Consider the following 14,562-nt stretch of genomic DNA (forward strand, 5'->3'; position numbering starts at 1 on the left):
AATGTGGAGTATTATGATTAATGATCCCGTAAATAAAAGATTAAAAATTTGAACGACGAATTTCAACAAGTGAATATTTGAATCTAATCAATCGTAAAGTGGGGAATAATAAACGATAAATGGAATGGATGAAATTATGGTAATTTTGGTTGTGTGTATTTAGCAAGTGGGTAGCGCCCGCGACTTATGTGGGTTCTCGCATCAGAAATTTCTCTTTGCAATTCTAACAAAATAATGTAAAATAAACTTCTTAGTTGAACATTTGATTTGTCTCATTTCCTTCTTCAAATATGTCTCATTTCAATTTTTTTTGTAATTATACAAGTCATTTACCGAAAGAAGAAAGAGAAAAAATGAGGAAGAATGAAAAAAGAGAGAAAATAGTAGTATATAAATTTGTCCTTCATTTATTTGGGGGTATTTTTATCCTAAAAATGTCAAAAAAAGAAAAGAACCTTAAAACGTGCATAAATACAAATATAAGGACCGTAAATAATATTTTTGCAAGTATAGGGACCACAAATATGCGTCGTGGTACGGGTCCTAAATATGTAATTCAATCATTTTCTTTTAAACCCCAATAATTACTCATATTTGACTTTTTGGTTAATAATGAATTTTGGAGTATGGCCTTTTGCACTTCCTTTTATTTTTCCTTTCTCTCAACCTTTTTTAACCTCTTCACCTCTTCCTCAGATTCTCTCACATCTCAGTGAAATCTCTCTCTAAACGACCAATTCAATCTCTACGCAGAAACCCAGCCCCCAATTCCACACCATGACTCTTGGCTCAGGAGGATCCAGCGTCGTGGGTAAAGACTTCCTCCTCTTACGATGATATTCCTTAAATGCTCCGAATTTCGTATTTTTCATGTTCTTCGCTGTCAATCCGTATTTCAAGGGTTTAAGCCTTTCAATCTTCTGATTCCCTGAGGTTTTAGCTGCGGATCTTAATTTTAAATTGCTCTTTATTTTGATTGTCCGTACACATATTGCGGGGGTTTTGAATTTTGATCTCGCCTAGTTGTGTTTCTCAAGATTATGAACTTCAATCCATTGATTTTATGTGGATTTGTTTATCGACTTGAATTTTCCTACTCGAGGTGTGAAGACATTGAATGATTTCGTAAGGCTGTGGTCGCGCAATCGAGTTGAATGTGAAGTGCTTATGAATGTTTTTATGCGGTTCCTTTGCGTTTGATATGATCATAGTTGCCATTGCTCTTTGATTCACTAAGTGAAAGCTATTAATGAATTGAAGACACGAAATGAGTCATCGATCGATGTATCTTGTAATGAGTTGTGGACTCCAAAGTGTTTCTGCTATCTGTTTTCGAAGTGATTTGTTCGATTAAATGTTCAAAGGATTTGTTACAGAGATATACAGATCATGTGTGAATAGCTGAATAATGGATCTCTCCTTATCACTCTCTTGTAATTTATGCCTGTTGTAGCTGTTTAGGTGATCGTTTGCTGGGTTAGAACAAGGAAACTGGCATTCTAATCATTCCACATTTTTGTAGTTCCTCGAAATTTCAGGTTGTTGGAGGAACTTGAGCGTGGTGAGAAGGGAATTGGTGATGGTACTGTAAGCTATGGAATGGATGATGGGGATGATATCTATATGCGCTCGTGGACTGGCACCATTATAGGTCCTCACAATGTGAGTATATCCTTTGCTTATGCATGATTGTAAAATAGGTTTAAGCATAAATTCCTTTTTTATGCATTGTATATTGGTTCTCAAATGTGATTTGGTATGAAGATAGTAGTTTGAAATTCCCACATGCCTCATGTAATTTACAAACTCCTTTGCTAGTTTATTTGATTAGTAGTATGACAGTATCAATAGGCATTATTGATTTTTCTTTTTCTTGATCTACATAAGGAAATTGTTTCCTTGAGATTGCTCTTTCTTTAAAATCTAGCTTTTGTTTCTACCTCAGAGTTGCTCAATTTGGTAGTCACCACCATACTTCTACACTGAATATATTAGAACTATTGTGACCATTACTTCTGCAGTAGATCAGGTCAAGATTTTGAGAACAACAAGATATGTACATCTGTATATATTAGAACTATTGTGACCATTACTTCTGTTTGTGATTGCAATGCTAAGGACTAATTTTGCATTATCTTTTGCTGTCAGTCTGTGCATGAGGGACGCATATATCAGTTGAAGCTATTTTGTGACAAAGATTATCCAGAGAAGCCTCCCAGTGTTCGTTTCCATTCCCGGATTAACATGACTAGTGTAAACCATGAAACTGGAGTGGTACAGATACAATCAACTCAAGGCTAAGTTTTATTTTATTTTATGTATACTCCCTCTGGCCTCCATTAAATGACTCATTTTTTCTTTTTCGTTCGTCCACCAATATATATCTCATTTCACTTTTACTCTTTTTGGTAAGTGGACCCACATTCCACTCATATTTTATTATAAAACCAATATAGCATAAAAGTAGGACCCACCTTCCACTAACCTATTGGTTCGAGGGAGGAGTGTTACCAGCTAGAATTAGCTCGTCTTCTCAACACTGTTGTTTTTCTTAAGGCGTAATTTAGTTATTGAATGAATGATAAAAGTGAAATTGATATCTGGACCAATTCTCAATAACATTTGCCTACAGTTTCTGAAGGTGCATAGTAAATCCCGCTTATATCGTTTGATAAGGACTGGTGTATTTGTTGTTTTTACTTCATCTGGAGCAAATGTGATGTGTTGGATACTTTTAACCCGGAAAAGCACATGCTTATGATATACGACATTCATGGTCCAGGTCGAACCCAAAAAGTTTGGGCCTCTAGCGAATTGGCAGAGGGAGTACACAATGGAGGACATACTGACACAGCTGAAGAAGGAGATGGCTGCTCCACACAACCGCAAGCTCGTCCAGCCACCTGAAGGAACCTATTTCTAGTGTAAGATATGAAGGTCTTAATTGACCATATTCTGATTGATAGTTATCCCATCGTCTTAAGATGGAAGTTGTATGGGTGAATGCCTGAAAAGCCATCTCATATCTCCTCTCGTGGATTTCTTGTATCTTTTATTCTGCTTTATTTTCTTTGCGAACTACTCCTATGTCGTATCGGTAATGGGATTTCTTGTGTGTGAAAATCAACGAACGTCTTGTTAATATCATAATTCTTGTGTTCTTGAACGCATTTATCTATCCTCCACATGAAAATTTTGGAAAAACATCATTTGTTCTTACTTGTAAAATATCTGCACCTAGTGATTTCTTATTAGATTGATGTATAATTTTTAAATTAACCTTCAATACAACAGCAAATTGTACTGTTTCTATTTTGTTTCATATTTATTGTTGTATGATTTTATTTAATTCCTCTATTATTTTTGCATTTTTTGCGAGTACTAAAGTTTACTCAAATTGCACCAACACTTGCTAATTACTCTCTATGTCTCATCTAAAATGATACATTCTCATTTTAATATGTCGTTAATAAGGTAACATGTTTTTTTTAGAAATTATAAAATGATTTACTCTCTCCAACTGATACATTCGAATACTTTTTCTCTCTCTAATTATTTTTTTTCTCTATTTAATATCTATATCCACATTTTTCCTCTCCAATTAAATACATAAATACGTTAATCAATAACTCTTAAAATCTTGTGTTGGCTAAGAAATGGATTACTTTAGTTGAGAAGAACGGAGTAATTTTTGGATGTAAAAATGAAGCCGAGAGGTGTGTACTCTTAATAATCAAATTATAACCTGAAAAACTAAACCCTAAACCTAAACCATTAGAGTTTACACTCTTTACATTTTATTTCGGCCAACAAGAGTGTATATATATATATATATATATATATATTAGGTTGAGATTTTTGGGCCTAATTGAGAATTGAGATGCAATCTCAGCCACTCATTCATAATTTTGGCTCAATGTCAACAGTGTCTAGTTTATGTCAACAAGGGGGTATTTATGTCATTTTCGCGTGATGTCAACTACAGAGACATTATGTCAACTACAATATCAACAACAAACGTTATTTATGTCAACTACGATGTCAACAACAAACGTTATATATGTCAACTACGATGTCAACATCAAACGTTATTACGTATAAATGATGTCAACAGCAACATTTTACGTATAAATGATGTCAATAACAATAGTTGACATGAATTGTTATGTAGTTGACATTAAAATTTAAAAAAGGCAGAAAAACTCTCATTCTGGAAACGAGAACAAACTCTCTTCCCTCTCTCACCAACTGCCTTCTCTCTCCCACCTTCTTCATCCCCAACACCTCTCTCTCTCGATTTCTATCACAAATTGGACAGATCCTAGATCTCCAACACACCTTCACAAAATTAGATACACCCAAGCTCAAGAAACCCATCGTTTCTCCAAGTTGCTGCTCTATCAGAATCGACGCCGAAGCTGTCGTCAGTCCAGATCCCCTCTCCGTTTGCGTGAATTCAAAATGCCAGAGCCGAAACAGAGACAAGGCAGAGGAGATTGACTCGCCGGAGGTGAAGCGGCCGAGGGAGGATCTGCTGGACAGAATCAACGAGGATTACGATCTCTGCACTTCCATCCACGACCTCGACTTGTTCATGAAGGGCTTCGATGAGGAAATCACTGCATCTCCCACTTCCGGTCACGGATCTGGAGCAGCTGAGGAAGGAATCGTCGAATCGGCGTCGGATTGCGGCGAATCCGGAGGGGTTGAGGAAGGAATTGTCGAATTGGTATCGGATTCCGACGAATCGTGGCCGGATCTAGGCTATCTGCTTGAGGCGTCCGACGACAAGCTAGGGATTCCACCTCCGACGGCGTCTCCGGCGAGGAAGGAGCTGGTTGGACTCGTCTGAGTTAGGATGAGTTTTGTGAGGATGAGCAGCTGAATAGCACAAGCTTAAGAATCTAATTAAAATCATGAAATTACCATTCTACCCTTTCATAATAAACTAATTTAAAAATAATTTTTATGTGGCAAAATCTGGACCACTCATTTAATAAAAATGAGTGGCTGATATTGCATCTCATTTCTCAATTACCCTAAAAAATCTCAATTGATCATGGACATATATATATATATATATATATATATATATATATATATATGTACTTTATAATTTTGAAAATTTTTCTTTTCTCCAATAAAGTTGGATCCATTCTCCAATAACAGTACTTTGATTACTTTTTCTTTCTATCTTTCTCTTACTTTACGAATTGTGTATTAAAACGTGTTAGAACCAAAAATGCATACTCTTATAGCACGAATGGAGTATAACTAATTGGTCCTTAAAAGTACAAAATTTGACTGAAATTTAGTACTCCATCCATCCCACTATAAGTGGGGTGTATATCTTTTTGCGCCGTCCCACTATAAGTGTGACATTTCCTTATATGACAAAAAAATAGCATTCGATCTCCCCTTTACTTTATCATCTCTCCTATTTTTTCTCTGTAATTTTTTCTCACTTCTACTTTATTCTCTCTTCATTTACTCCATTAGTCCCAACTAAGTTGAGTCATTTCCCTTTAGACAAAAAATAAAAACATTTAATCGCTCATACTTTATTCATCGCCTACTTTACTCTCTCTTTATTTTTCCCACTTTATTTCACTCTCTTACTTTTTAACACATTTTTTTATTTCCGTGCCCAAAAATTTTGTTTCAACTTAGTTGAGATGGAGGGAGTTCTAAACACCACTACCTAAAAAACTGTGCACATAAGAAATGTGTCACATGTAATGGGACTGAGGGAGTATTTTACACGAATTTGAAATTTGATCATAAATATTACTTCATCCGTCCCCTAAAGAATATGCACTTTGGATTGAGCACGAGTTTTAATGCAAAATTGGTAAAGTAAGAGGGAAGTAGAGAGACCAAGTAATTAAAGTATTGTTAGTGGAGAATGAGCTCCACCTCATTAGAGAGAAAAGAGTTTCTAAAATTGGAAAGCGCATATTCTTGTGGGACGATGGAAGCATGAATTCGCATTGCTGTGAATTTCCATGATTTGGAATCTCTAACAAATTTGGGGAAATTTTTTCAAAATCAAGTAACGTGCAAAAAGTCGTCATTTACATCTGTTAAAGAGAAGGCATTTATTACACTAACGGATTTTTCACCTATATAATTCGATGCGGCACATAAAAGTCAACGAGAAAACTAAACTTGGTTGAAATTCGCTACAAGACATATAATTTCAATAATATCAACTGCCACATTTTAAGTTCGTGAAAAATACTTCCTCCGATTCACTCAAGATGTCTACATTTTCTTTTTAGTTTGTCTCACTCAAGATGTTCATTATGTATATTTAGGGGAAAAAAAAATCTCTTTCTCTATGTTAAAATATTCAATTACCTTTTTTTCTCTCTATATACTCACTTAACAATTCTTAAAATCCTGTGCCACTAAAAAATGTGGACATCTTGAATGAAACGGAGGAATACCAAGTTTTTATTGAAGTAAATGACCTTAAAGACTACTCCATTCGTCCGCCATTAGGAGTCCCGGTCACTCTTGGGCACTCGTTTTGTAAAAATGATAATAAATAGTTTAAGTGGAGAAATCGTAAAGTAAAAGAGAGAATAATGTAGAGAAGACTCTTCTCAACACTATTCTCATTCTTACTTTGTCATTTCTCCACTTTAACTATTTATTACTCCGTATCATTTTTACAAAACGAGTGCTCAAAAGTGACCGGGACTTCTAATGGCGGACGGATGGAGTATTAACCACATTATATGATTAAATAATAATAAAAATTTGAATTAGTAGACCCCACTAAAAAAAACTCCTATAATATCCAATGATGCACTATTTCAAACCCACCATTTTCCCACAAACATGAAATTCCCATTTCCCTTCAAATCCAGCGAAATAACCACCACCGCCGCCGCGTCGTCGTGGTCGTGGCCCAGCTGCGCCACCTCCCCGAGAACACGCTCCTTCCGCGCCCCTGATCCACACCAACACGAAGCCTCAAATCGAGAATCCGCCGTGGCCAGCGCGCTGAGATCGGAGCGCCTCTTCTTCGAGGCCGGCGCGACGAGTTCCGCGCTGGCGGAGGCAGAATCAGGCGGCGGAGGTAGAGAATCAGGCTCGGTGTTGGTGGTGGCGGTGAATTCGAGGGATCCGTTTCTGGATTTTAGGGCTTCGATGGCGGAGATGGTGGAGGGCGGCGGGGAGAGGGATTGGGGGTTTTTGGAGGCGCTGCTGGAGTGGTATCTCAGAGTGAACGATGAGAGCAACCATGGATACATAGTTGATGCCTTTGTGGATTTGGTGATGGATGAATACAGCTCCTCTTCTGCTTCTTCAATTGCTACCGATTCGTTTTCTTCGTCTTCTTCTTCTGTTTGAGGAGTGAGTTTTCTAGAGACAAAAAAATGTCAATGTAATTAACGATGTGTTTGCGTTTAATATTAATGATTAATGATTAATGCAGTTGAATAAGAAAATTTCTGTTTTCTGATTTACTAATTACCATGATAAAATTAAAAAAAAATGAAGGAATCAACTGTGTTTGTGCATTTATGATGCTATTTACTAATACCCATCTTTAACTGATTATTTTATTTTATTTTTAATAAATATTAGTAAAATTTATAATTCGCTAATTCATCTATTAATATTATTATTATAAAATCAATGTACTTATAAACGTTTTCCTCTTGACCAGATTTTGTTATTTACTTTCTTTTTTATTTTTTAAAACATGCCGAATCAAAGTATGATACTAGTAGGAGTATTTAATAAGAATCTATTTATCTATGTACATATTAGGCATCTAATTAGTCTATTATTTGGCCAATTAATTTGTTATTATCGCCTTTATCCTTTTTAAAATTAAGAGAATCAAGTAGAGTGATGGATGAACCGTGAATCTTGAATATATCTTTCTTAACCCTTTTGTTTTTTTTACTGAGACTAAGCAAATTTATAAATATAAGAAATATTTAACCTATCATGAAACCAACTGCTTAAACCAAATGTTAGATAGGACACCGACTCCTTGAGTAAAATTACAAGTAAAATGTGATAGAAAATCACCAGCAAAATTCTCTTTTCTCTATGCATATGATTAATCTCTACGCATTTAAAATCTTGAAATAAGGATACGAGTTTATCATTTGAATGTGTCCAAATTGCTTTACTATATTAATGATTTACTTGGACGAAAGACAATTCCGATTTTGTATCGAATTAGTATTTCATGACATGATTCGCATCAAACACATTTTCCGAAAAAATCCGCATGCCACGATCCCATATTCCGTAAGGTCAGATAATTTAGTCTCAAATTTTAATAGACCTGTGAATTGAATCACTTTTTCCGAAATCTCTCTTTTATTCACACAAGTACACATTGACAAATTTTCCCAGCCGGGTAAATTTGTTATCATAAAATGAAACTACGAAGAAACATAGTCAAATTCCATCAATATTAGTACTACTAGTTTTTTTCATTGTATGTAAATTTTCCTGCTACAAATGAAATAGGTTTGGAATTCAAATTGTGCAGTAACTATCATTTGACAGCAACAATACTAGTGATGGAAACACTTGGTGTTGTTGTCTTCCTCTCCTCTCTCTCTCTGCACCAATTATTTCAAACCATTAGCAAAACACCAAATCTCTGAACTCTCATTGTCAAGACAAACAACCTGGAACGGAGCCGTTGATTTTTTATTTCATGACGAGAAAAATTCATAATCGCTAATCCGAGATGTGCACTAGGTAAACTCACGCTCGAACATCCAGCAAGCCACTCAGTGAATTATTAAACGGAGAAAACGAAAAAAGGTACATTCGATAATTTCGAGTCATATGCATATGTCCTACAATAAGGTAGTATGAAATGAAATGAAAAGATATGAGCTAGTTATGTTATATATAGTGAACTATTAAAGGTGAATACTTCCCTTTTTCCCAACATAAAAATAGAAAAAGGTAGCACATCATCTTTATCAGAAATGCAAGAAAACAAACAAGTGAAAAGGAGATTATTCTGTGAGAATGTTGCTGGAATTGCATTAAATTTTTGGTGGTCCATTCATTCACATGTTAGTTTGAATCTTCATATGTTTGATTTAATGTGTGAACCTTTATCTAATCCTAATACACTTGAGATAAATTGAGCTAATTAACTCGTAAACTAGCGTAGTTGATGGGCAAGCATACGAAACAAGGACATGAGAGACGTCTTCCTTATGTAACTCGAAAAAGAGGACTAAAACCTGTAGGCCGATGTCAACTGCTTTTTGCAAGTTGTGTGTGGTTCCTGATCAAACTCGAGACGTGCTGAGCAACCCATATCGAGCCAGCTGCAGTGCAGGAGAAAGCGTGAGTATGACCCTCGCGTTCAACGTCAAGACTTGCATCGGGTACTTGTTTTTTCATCTGTGTTTTTCCAAACAGAAAAGGGTAAGATTCAAGCAAGAGATGGCAAGCGTCAGTTAACATATGCACAAGAGAGATATCAGCGAATAAATGTGTGCAATTTGCTTAAGTGGGCCAGGAAATTAAGTTGATATATATGACGAGCAAACTTTGATAAGCTAATGGGCGCAACAAAAACAAACTACTACCTCTTCATAAAATTGTAAAGGACCCCAGTGATCATCGAGGCCAAAAAGAAAAGCAATCTGGCTTCTTTTGCTCGTGATGAATTCCAAATCTGGTTTTTCTGGTAGCTACATGTGGAGACGGCCACAGTTAAAAATAACGAAAACATCAGATGATAATGCCTGTATTATTATAAAAAAGTTGTTTTGGAGTTGGGAGCCAAAAAAAAAACTTACTGTCTGAAATTCGGTCATTGCCATATACAGCACATTTCGTAGCGTATGATACTGGAAAAGAGAGTTTGTTAAGCAAAAATAGAGTGGCTCGTATCAATCAGAGTAAAAAAAAGTACGATTAGACTCAAGGGGCTCGGGTACTCAGATGAATCAAGATAAAGAACTACCAATGTAACTAATCATGTAACATAAGAACCATTGATTAGCAAACGACTGCACCTTCAGAACGTGTGTGCATAGAGCCTCAACAGCGGAAGAAGACCATGACTTCCCAACGGATATTTTTACAAGGAATCCTGTGAGCTCCGATGGGAGGGCTCCAAACAAGGCCCCGATGGCACTAGCTGCAGTGCATAGAGCTGGAGACCTGATAATATTATTAGATCATAAGTTCATTTTCTAAATCTAGATATCATCAGTTAATCGACTATCGTATCCACATTGGAGAAATTATTGAAAGAACGTAGATTATAAATTATAATCATCCATTAGTGCATGGGTTTACATGATTATGCATACATGCAAATGCAACTCAAAGGAATAAAGAAATCGAAGAAGTCTACATCGCAAGGAAGAGCTATACATTGCAAGTCTTCTAATGAATGTCTGTGTTGAGGATGCAGTGTTCACAGCCAAAAAAGGGTACAAACCAATGCAATATGTAACCTAACAGAGTAAACATACGTCAGAGTCAAGAAAAATATGATATGATAACAAAAGGCTAATTTTAAAAACACAAGCTGACTACATACCTTCCTGTGACATCTCTTAAGTACTTCAAGAGATATATACGAACCAATGGAATGGCCAACCTTTAGATACAAATTCAACATCAACCGTTAAAGGTCTACCAATTGAAGAATGAGAAACTTTTAAAAGTTAAATAATGTATGAGCTAGACATAGATTCTGCGAAGATTATAAATGTACTTGAGACTGCGTTCAAAATAACTAGACTTGTTTTGCTGTAAGGTGGAAATGTGAAAATGTAACACGAGGTTTACCAGTATTATAGGTATATCAACATCTTGAAGTTCCTGCTCAATAAAGCTTATCTGGAAAAAAGTGACGGAAGAATAAAAGCCGTTTCGAGCCATGAATTCCATTTAATTTTCAGAGATGGCTTGCATAGAAGGAGAGAAGACAGAATCTAGGCATAACAAACGGAAACATCATATTCCACAGACCACAGTATATATTAGAAAGGATATATCCAATATAACAGCTCAATATTTACAGATCATTGTTTACCAAATCATGTTTTGAGTGAGTAAGCTCTTTTCAGAGATATAAAAATACTGTGAGAATTTACCTTGTGATCAATTTGTTCTTCTAACGAGAACAACCTTCGAGACTCCCAATCCTGATAAAACAAAAGGCATGAATCCAATGCCATTTTCCGATTTCAATTAGAAGTATTCTCTAATAGACGATCTTTATCAACTTAAAGGCATAAAAGTAAGATATCCAGCAAGAAATAACACAAAATGTGAGAAATATCACATAGTATTCTGTAAAATCTAAAAGAAACAAAAAACAGCATTCATTATTGTGCAAAGCAAATCATCCTAGAACTGAGCATTGTCATGATTTACTTCCTTTTGAGCTACAAATCAAACTCAAACTTCATACTATATCAATATCACTTGGTAATCTCAAGGCAATTAGTTACCTTTTTCGACTGCGATATGTGGCTAATACCTTCACAAAGGAAACCAAACAAGCAATCAACACAGCTTCCACAAAAAAGGCCTAAAAAACTAAAACAAGATCATAAAAATCAAATCTTTACATGCCTGTGACAGAGGCAGTCCCTCCCAATAGCTCATACAATGACTCCAAAAATTCTGTGTAAAATGACACAACACCTACATAACATATAAACCATTCCCAATTTCAAACACAATGAAAAAAAAGCTACTTATTCAGTCCATATAAATATGAAATAATTATACACCTGGGTTGCCTGGGATTAACAACACATGTAACTTAGGCTCATTGCTATTAATCTCCAATAAATCCGTCTTAAATCTGCCTCAAAATGGGTGCAAAATGAAAACAACTTAGATAGAAAAATACAGCAATTTTAGTAGGATCACAGTTGTTGAAATTACCCTGAAATATTGGCAAGTCTGTAATTAGCACTTTTCTTGTTCTCGATCAAACTCTTGCTTTCACTGCCCATTTTCGAGTGGATACAATTTGCCGGATAGTTGCTCCTGCAAAGGGAAACTGCAGAAATGAATTGGGAAGTGCAGAAATTGTTTGAAAAATAGAGAAATTTGAAACGCAATTAGAAGTACCTTGAGTTGGAAAGAAGTGCTGAAATGGGAGAGACAAGCCTAAGAAGCATCGAAATCACTCTTCAAATGGAAACAGCAATTTCAGTTGTAAATATTACTCCTACTGTATAATTAAGTGCTGAAATTGTATCAGGAGGTTATTGCTAACGATGAGTTAACTACTGTATTATGATTAAATAATAAAATTAAATGGAGGTTATTCGTAATATTGTCGTATATTCGTATGGAAAATAATATCGTTTGCTTAAATAATTGAGACTGATTTTTTCATTGGCGCATAATTGCTGACGAAATGTAAAAAATATTGTTTTTTTTTAACTGATTTTTAAAGTTGTGCATAGGCCTGCTTATTCGGCCGGTTCTGGTAATAACCGGACCGGTTAACCGGTTTTAAATTTTCGTAAATCCTAAAACCGAAATCGAACGGTTCCAGTTTAGAACTGGCCGGTTAAGAACCGGTCGATTTCGATTCCGAACCGGAACCGATGTGTAATTTTAATCCAAATTTATTTATAATTTTAAATAGTTCAATACTAAAAAAATAATAATCCTACGTCAAGAAATATAACAAATAATACCTGAAAATTTAAATAAATACATAAAGAATACAAACCAACAATACAATAATATGTTAGCAATTTTTTAATACAAAAATATGAGTTCTAAACTTTAGCAATTTTTTAAAAAAATGAGTTTTAAAATTGAATTCCATTTTCCTTTTTTTTGTTAAAGTTAAATTTATATCATATGAAATGATATTGTATTTGTATAAGTTCTTTTAGAAATTAAAAACAAACTTAAGACGTCCTACTCATTGTAGTTAGTTTATAAAAACTGGATTACAACAATAATTGTAGATTCAAAGTATCATGATTTAAAACATTTTAAATACTTCCGAAAACAGAGCTCGCAAATCTAGCACTGTTTAAATCTAAAAATCACACAATATTTTAAATTATTTTACTTTAATTCAAAATTAATTCAATTAAATTAGGTTTATTAGTATATTAAATTATAAAAAAAATAAAAAAATTTAATTATAATCCAGTTCGCGGTTAGGAACCGGTCGGTTCCGATTCCGAACGGAAATCGGTTTTATTTTAAAAGTTGGAACCGTAGCGGAACCGGAACCAGAATAGTTTCGGTTCCTTAATTAAACGGTCGGTTCCGGTTTCGATTTCGGTTAACCGAGAACCGGAGAACCGTTTAGCATCCCTAGTTGTGGAACTAGTCAATATTTAACTACTCCCTCCGTTCCACTCTAAGTGGAATATTTTTGTTTTCTGCATGGAATTTTATGTAGTGTTGTTTTGAAAGTTAAGTGGAGAGAATAAAATAAGAGATGGGAAAAAGTAGAGAGAGTGATGTTTCTAATTTTAGAAATGTGTCATTTAGAATGGAGCATCACAAAAAGAAATATGTGTCACTTATGAATTTTATGACAATGCTGCTAAAATTTAGTTTTATAATGCAATATGAGTTCTATAAAGTTTATGAAATATGGAATCTATTGCCAAAAATAATGAAAAATAAATGAGATTTTTATTAGTGGATGGATGAAAATGTCAAAATAAAATGTTTATTAATATTTACTAATACAATCTTGGACGTGTAAGGTTAATTAACTAAGAGCATCCATAATAAGAATAGGCCAGCCACTCTCTCTCTCTGCCACGTCAGCAGCATTAAAAATTCATCTGTCACGTCAGTATTTACTCAAATAGGCCAGTCATAGGCCAGCCGCAATAAAAATAATTAAAAAACAACTACATTTACGGAATTAAATTTACGATTATATTACGGAATTAAATTTACGAGACATATACGGGAAAATTCATTCATTTCATTAAAAAAAAGGTACATAGATAAAAAAAATACATGATTTTTTTTTTAAAAAGGGCTTCCACACACGAGCCCCGCCACTCTCTACTCCTCGTCGTTGCCGCCGCCACCCGGGGTATCTGAACCCCCCACCAGTGCCCTCGAGGCATCCAAATCCACCCGCATGTTCTCGAGTATCAAGTAGAGAAACCTCTTCTCCGTGGGGTCGGTTGCGGCCTTCCACTCTTGGAAGACCGCGAACATCCGTTCCTCCGTTGTTGCACGCGAGAATAAGGTGTACGCGCGTGGGGGGCGGGTGCCGAGATGACCTCCTGGGGCGATAGGGGGGATCCTCCCCTCGCTGCCCGTTGCGCCCGCCTTTGGCCAACCGGGCGAGGGCGACGAGTAGAGGATGGAGGGGACGAAAACTCCTCAGCATCCGGGGGGAGGTTGTGGGATCCGCCGCTGCTGCCGCTGTAGTCGCCGGAATAGTTCAGCCTCTGCTTCTTCGGCCACCCAGCGTCGCAACCCGCCCGAAACTTGTCGGAGTCCTTCAGCAACACATAGCATTCCCAGAAGGTGAACTCCTTATACTTCCCCGGCAAGGGGAACTGACTCTCCGCTATCCTCCAGGCG

General features: G+C 35.8%; 3 protein-coding genes across 7 annotated transcripts; 2 read left to right on the forward strand and 1 right to left on the reverse strand.

Annotated features, from left to right (window-relative positions):
• The first annotated feature begins 651 nt into the window (after positions 1-651).
• On the forward strand, positions 652-3,150 carry LOC125209568 (ubiquitin-conjugating enzyme E2 variant 1D-like). The gene is made up of 4 exons (XM_089069462.1): positions 652-811; positions 1,523-1,662; positions 2,149-2,274; positions 2,783-3,150. Exons 1-4 carry the CDS (start codon positions 778-780, stop codon positions 2,921-2,923), a joined length of 441 nt encoding a protein of 146 aa, XP_088925588.1. The 5' UTR covers positions 652-777; the 3' UTR covers positions 2,924-3,150.
• Positions 3,151-6,812: 3,662 nt separating this feature from the next.
• On the forward strand, positions 6,813-7,474 carry LOC125216311 (transcription repressor OFP13-like). Its single transcript, XM_048117995.2, has one exon. It carries the CDS (start codon positions 6,847-6,849, stop codon positions 7,360-7,362), a length of 516 nt encoding a protein of 171 aa, XP_047973952.1. The 5' UTR covers positions 6,813-6,846; the 3' UTR covers positions 7,363-7,474.
• Positions 7,475-8,427: 953 nt separating this feature from the next.
• On the reverse strand, positions 8,428-12,253 carry LOC125212395 (alpha/beta-Hydrolases superfamily protein). Of its 5 annotated transcripts, none has more exons than XM_048112556.2 (14): positions 12,106-12,252; positions 11,917-12,021; positions 11,760-11,833; positions 11,599-11,670; positions 11,475-11,503; positions 11,115-11,165; positions 10,807-10,857; positions 10,556-10,615; positions 10,387-10,469; positions 10,023-10,170; positions 9,804-9,854; positions 9,591-9,695; positions 9,240-9,402; positions 8,428-8,597 (listed from the first exon to the last, which is right to left on the reverse strand). In XM_048112556.2, the coding sequence occupies exons 1-13, from the start codon at positions 12,153-12,155 to the stop codon at positions 9,253-9,255; spliced, it is 1,029 nt and encodes a 342-aa protein (XP_047968513.1). In that variant the 5' UTR covers positions 12,156-12,252; the 3' UTR covers positions 8,428-8,597; positions 9,240-9,252. The 5 variants fall into 5 exon arrangements, with proteins under 5 accessions (XP_047968513.1, XP_047968514.1, XP_088923518.1 ...); XM_048112557.2 differs by having other exon boundaries at positions 8,428-8,666; XM_089067392.1 differs by lacking the exon at positions 8,428-8,597 and having other exon boundaries at positions 9,006-9,402.
• Between the last annotated feature and the right edge of the window lie 2,309 nt (positions 12,254-14,562).

This window comes from Salvia hispanica, chromosome 3 (genome assembly GCF_029641045.1).
Source record: "Salvia hispanica isolate PSC_SH4W2 chromosome 3, Shi_PSC_v1, whole genome shotgun sequence".
Taxonomy (NCBI): domain Eukaryota; kingdom Viridiplantae; phylum Streptophyta; class Magnoliopsida; order Lamiales; family Lamiaceae; genus Salvia; species Salvia hispanica.

What these genes read in the sequence shown, in the direction of transcription:
- LOC125209568 (XM_089069462.1), top strand. Translation starts at nt 778, where the DNA reads ATGACTCTTGGCTCAGGAGGATCCAGCGTCGTGG. An exon ending in AGGAGGATCCAGCGTCGTGG is followed by an intron (nt 812 to 1,522) that starts GTAAAGACTTCC and finishes ACATTTTTGTAG; the next exon opens with TTCCTCGAAATTTCAGGTTG. An exon ending in TAAACCATGAAACTGGAGTG is followed by an intron (nt 2,275 to 2,782) that starts GTACAGATACAA and finishes TTCATGGTCCAG; the next exon opens with GTCGAACCCAAAAAGTTTGG.
- LOC125216311 (XM_048117995.2), top strand. Translation starts at nt 6,847, where the DNA reads ATGAAATTCCCATTTCCCTTCAAATCCAGCGAAATAACCACCACCGCC.
- LOC125212395 (XM_048112556.2), bottom strand. Translation starts at nt 12,155, where the DNA reads ATGCTTCTTAGGCTTGTCTCTCCCATTTCAGCACTTCTTTCCAACTCA. An exon ending in TTAAGAGATGTCACAGGAAG is followed by an intron (nt 10,470 to 10,555) that starts GTATGTAGTCAG and finishes TTACTCTGTTAG; the next exon opens with GTTACATATTGCATTGGTTT. An exon ending in TATGCACACACGTTCTGAAG is followed by an intron (nt 9,855 to 10,022) that starts GTGCAGTCGTTT and finishes TCTCTTTTCCAG; the next exon opens with TATCATACGCTACGAAATGT.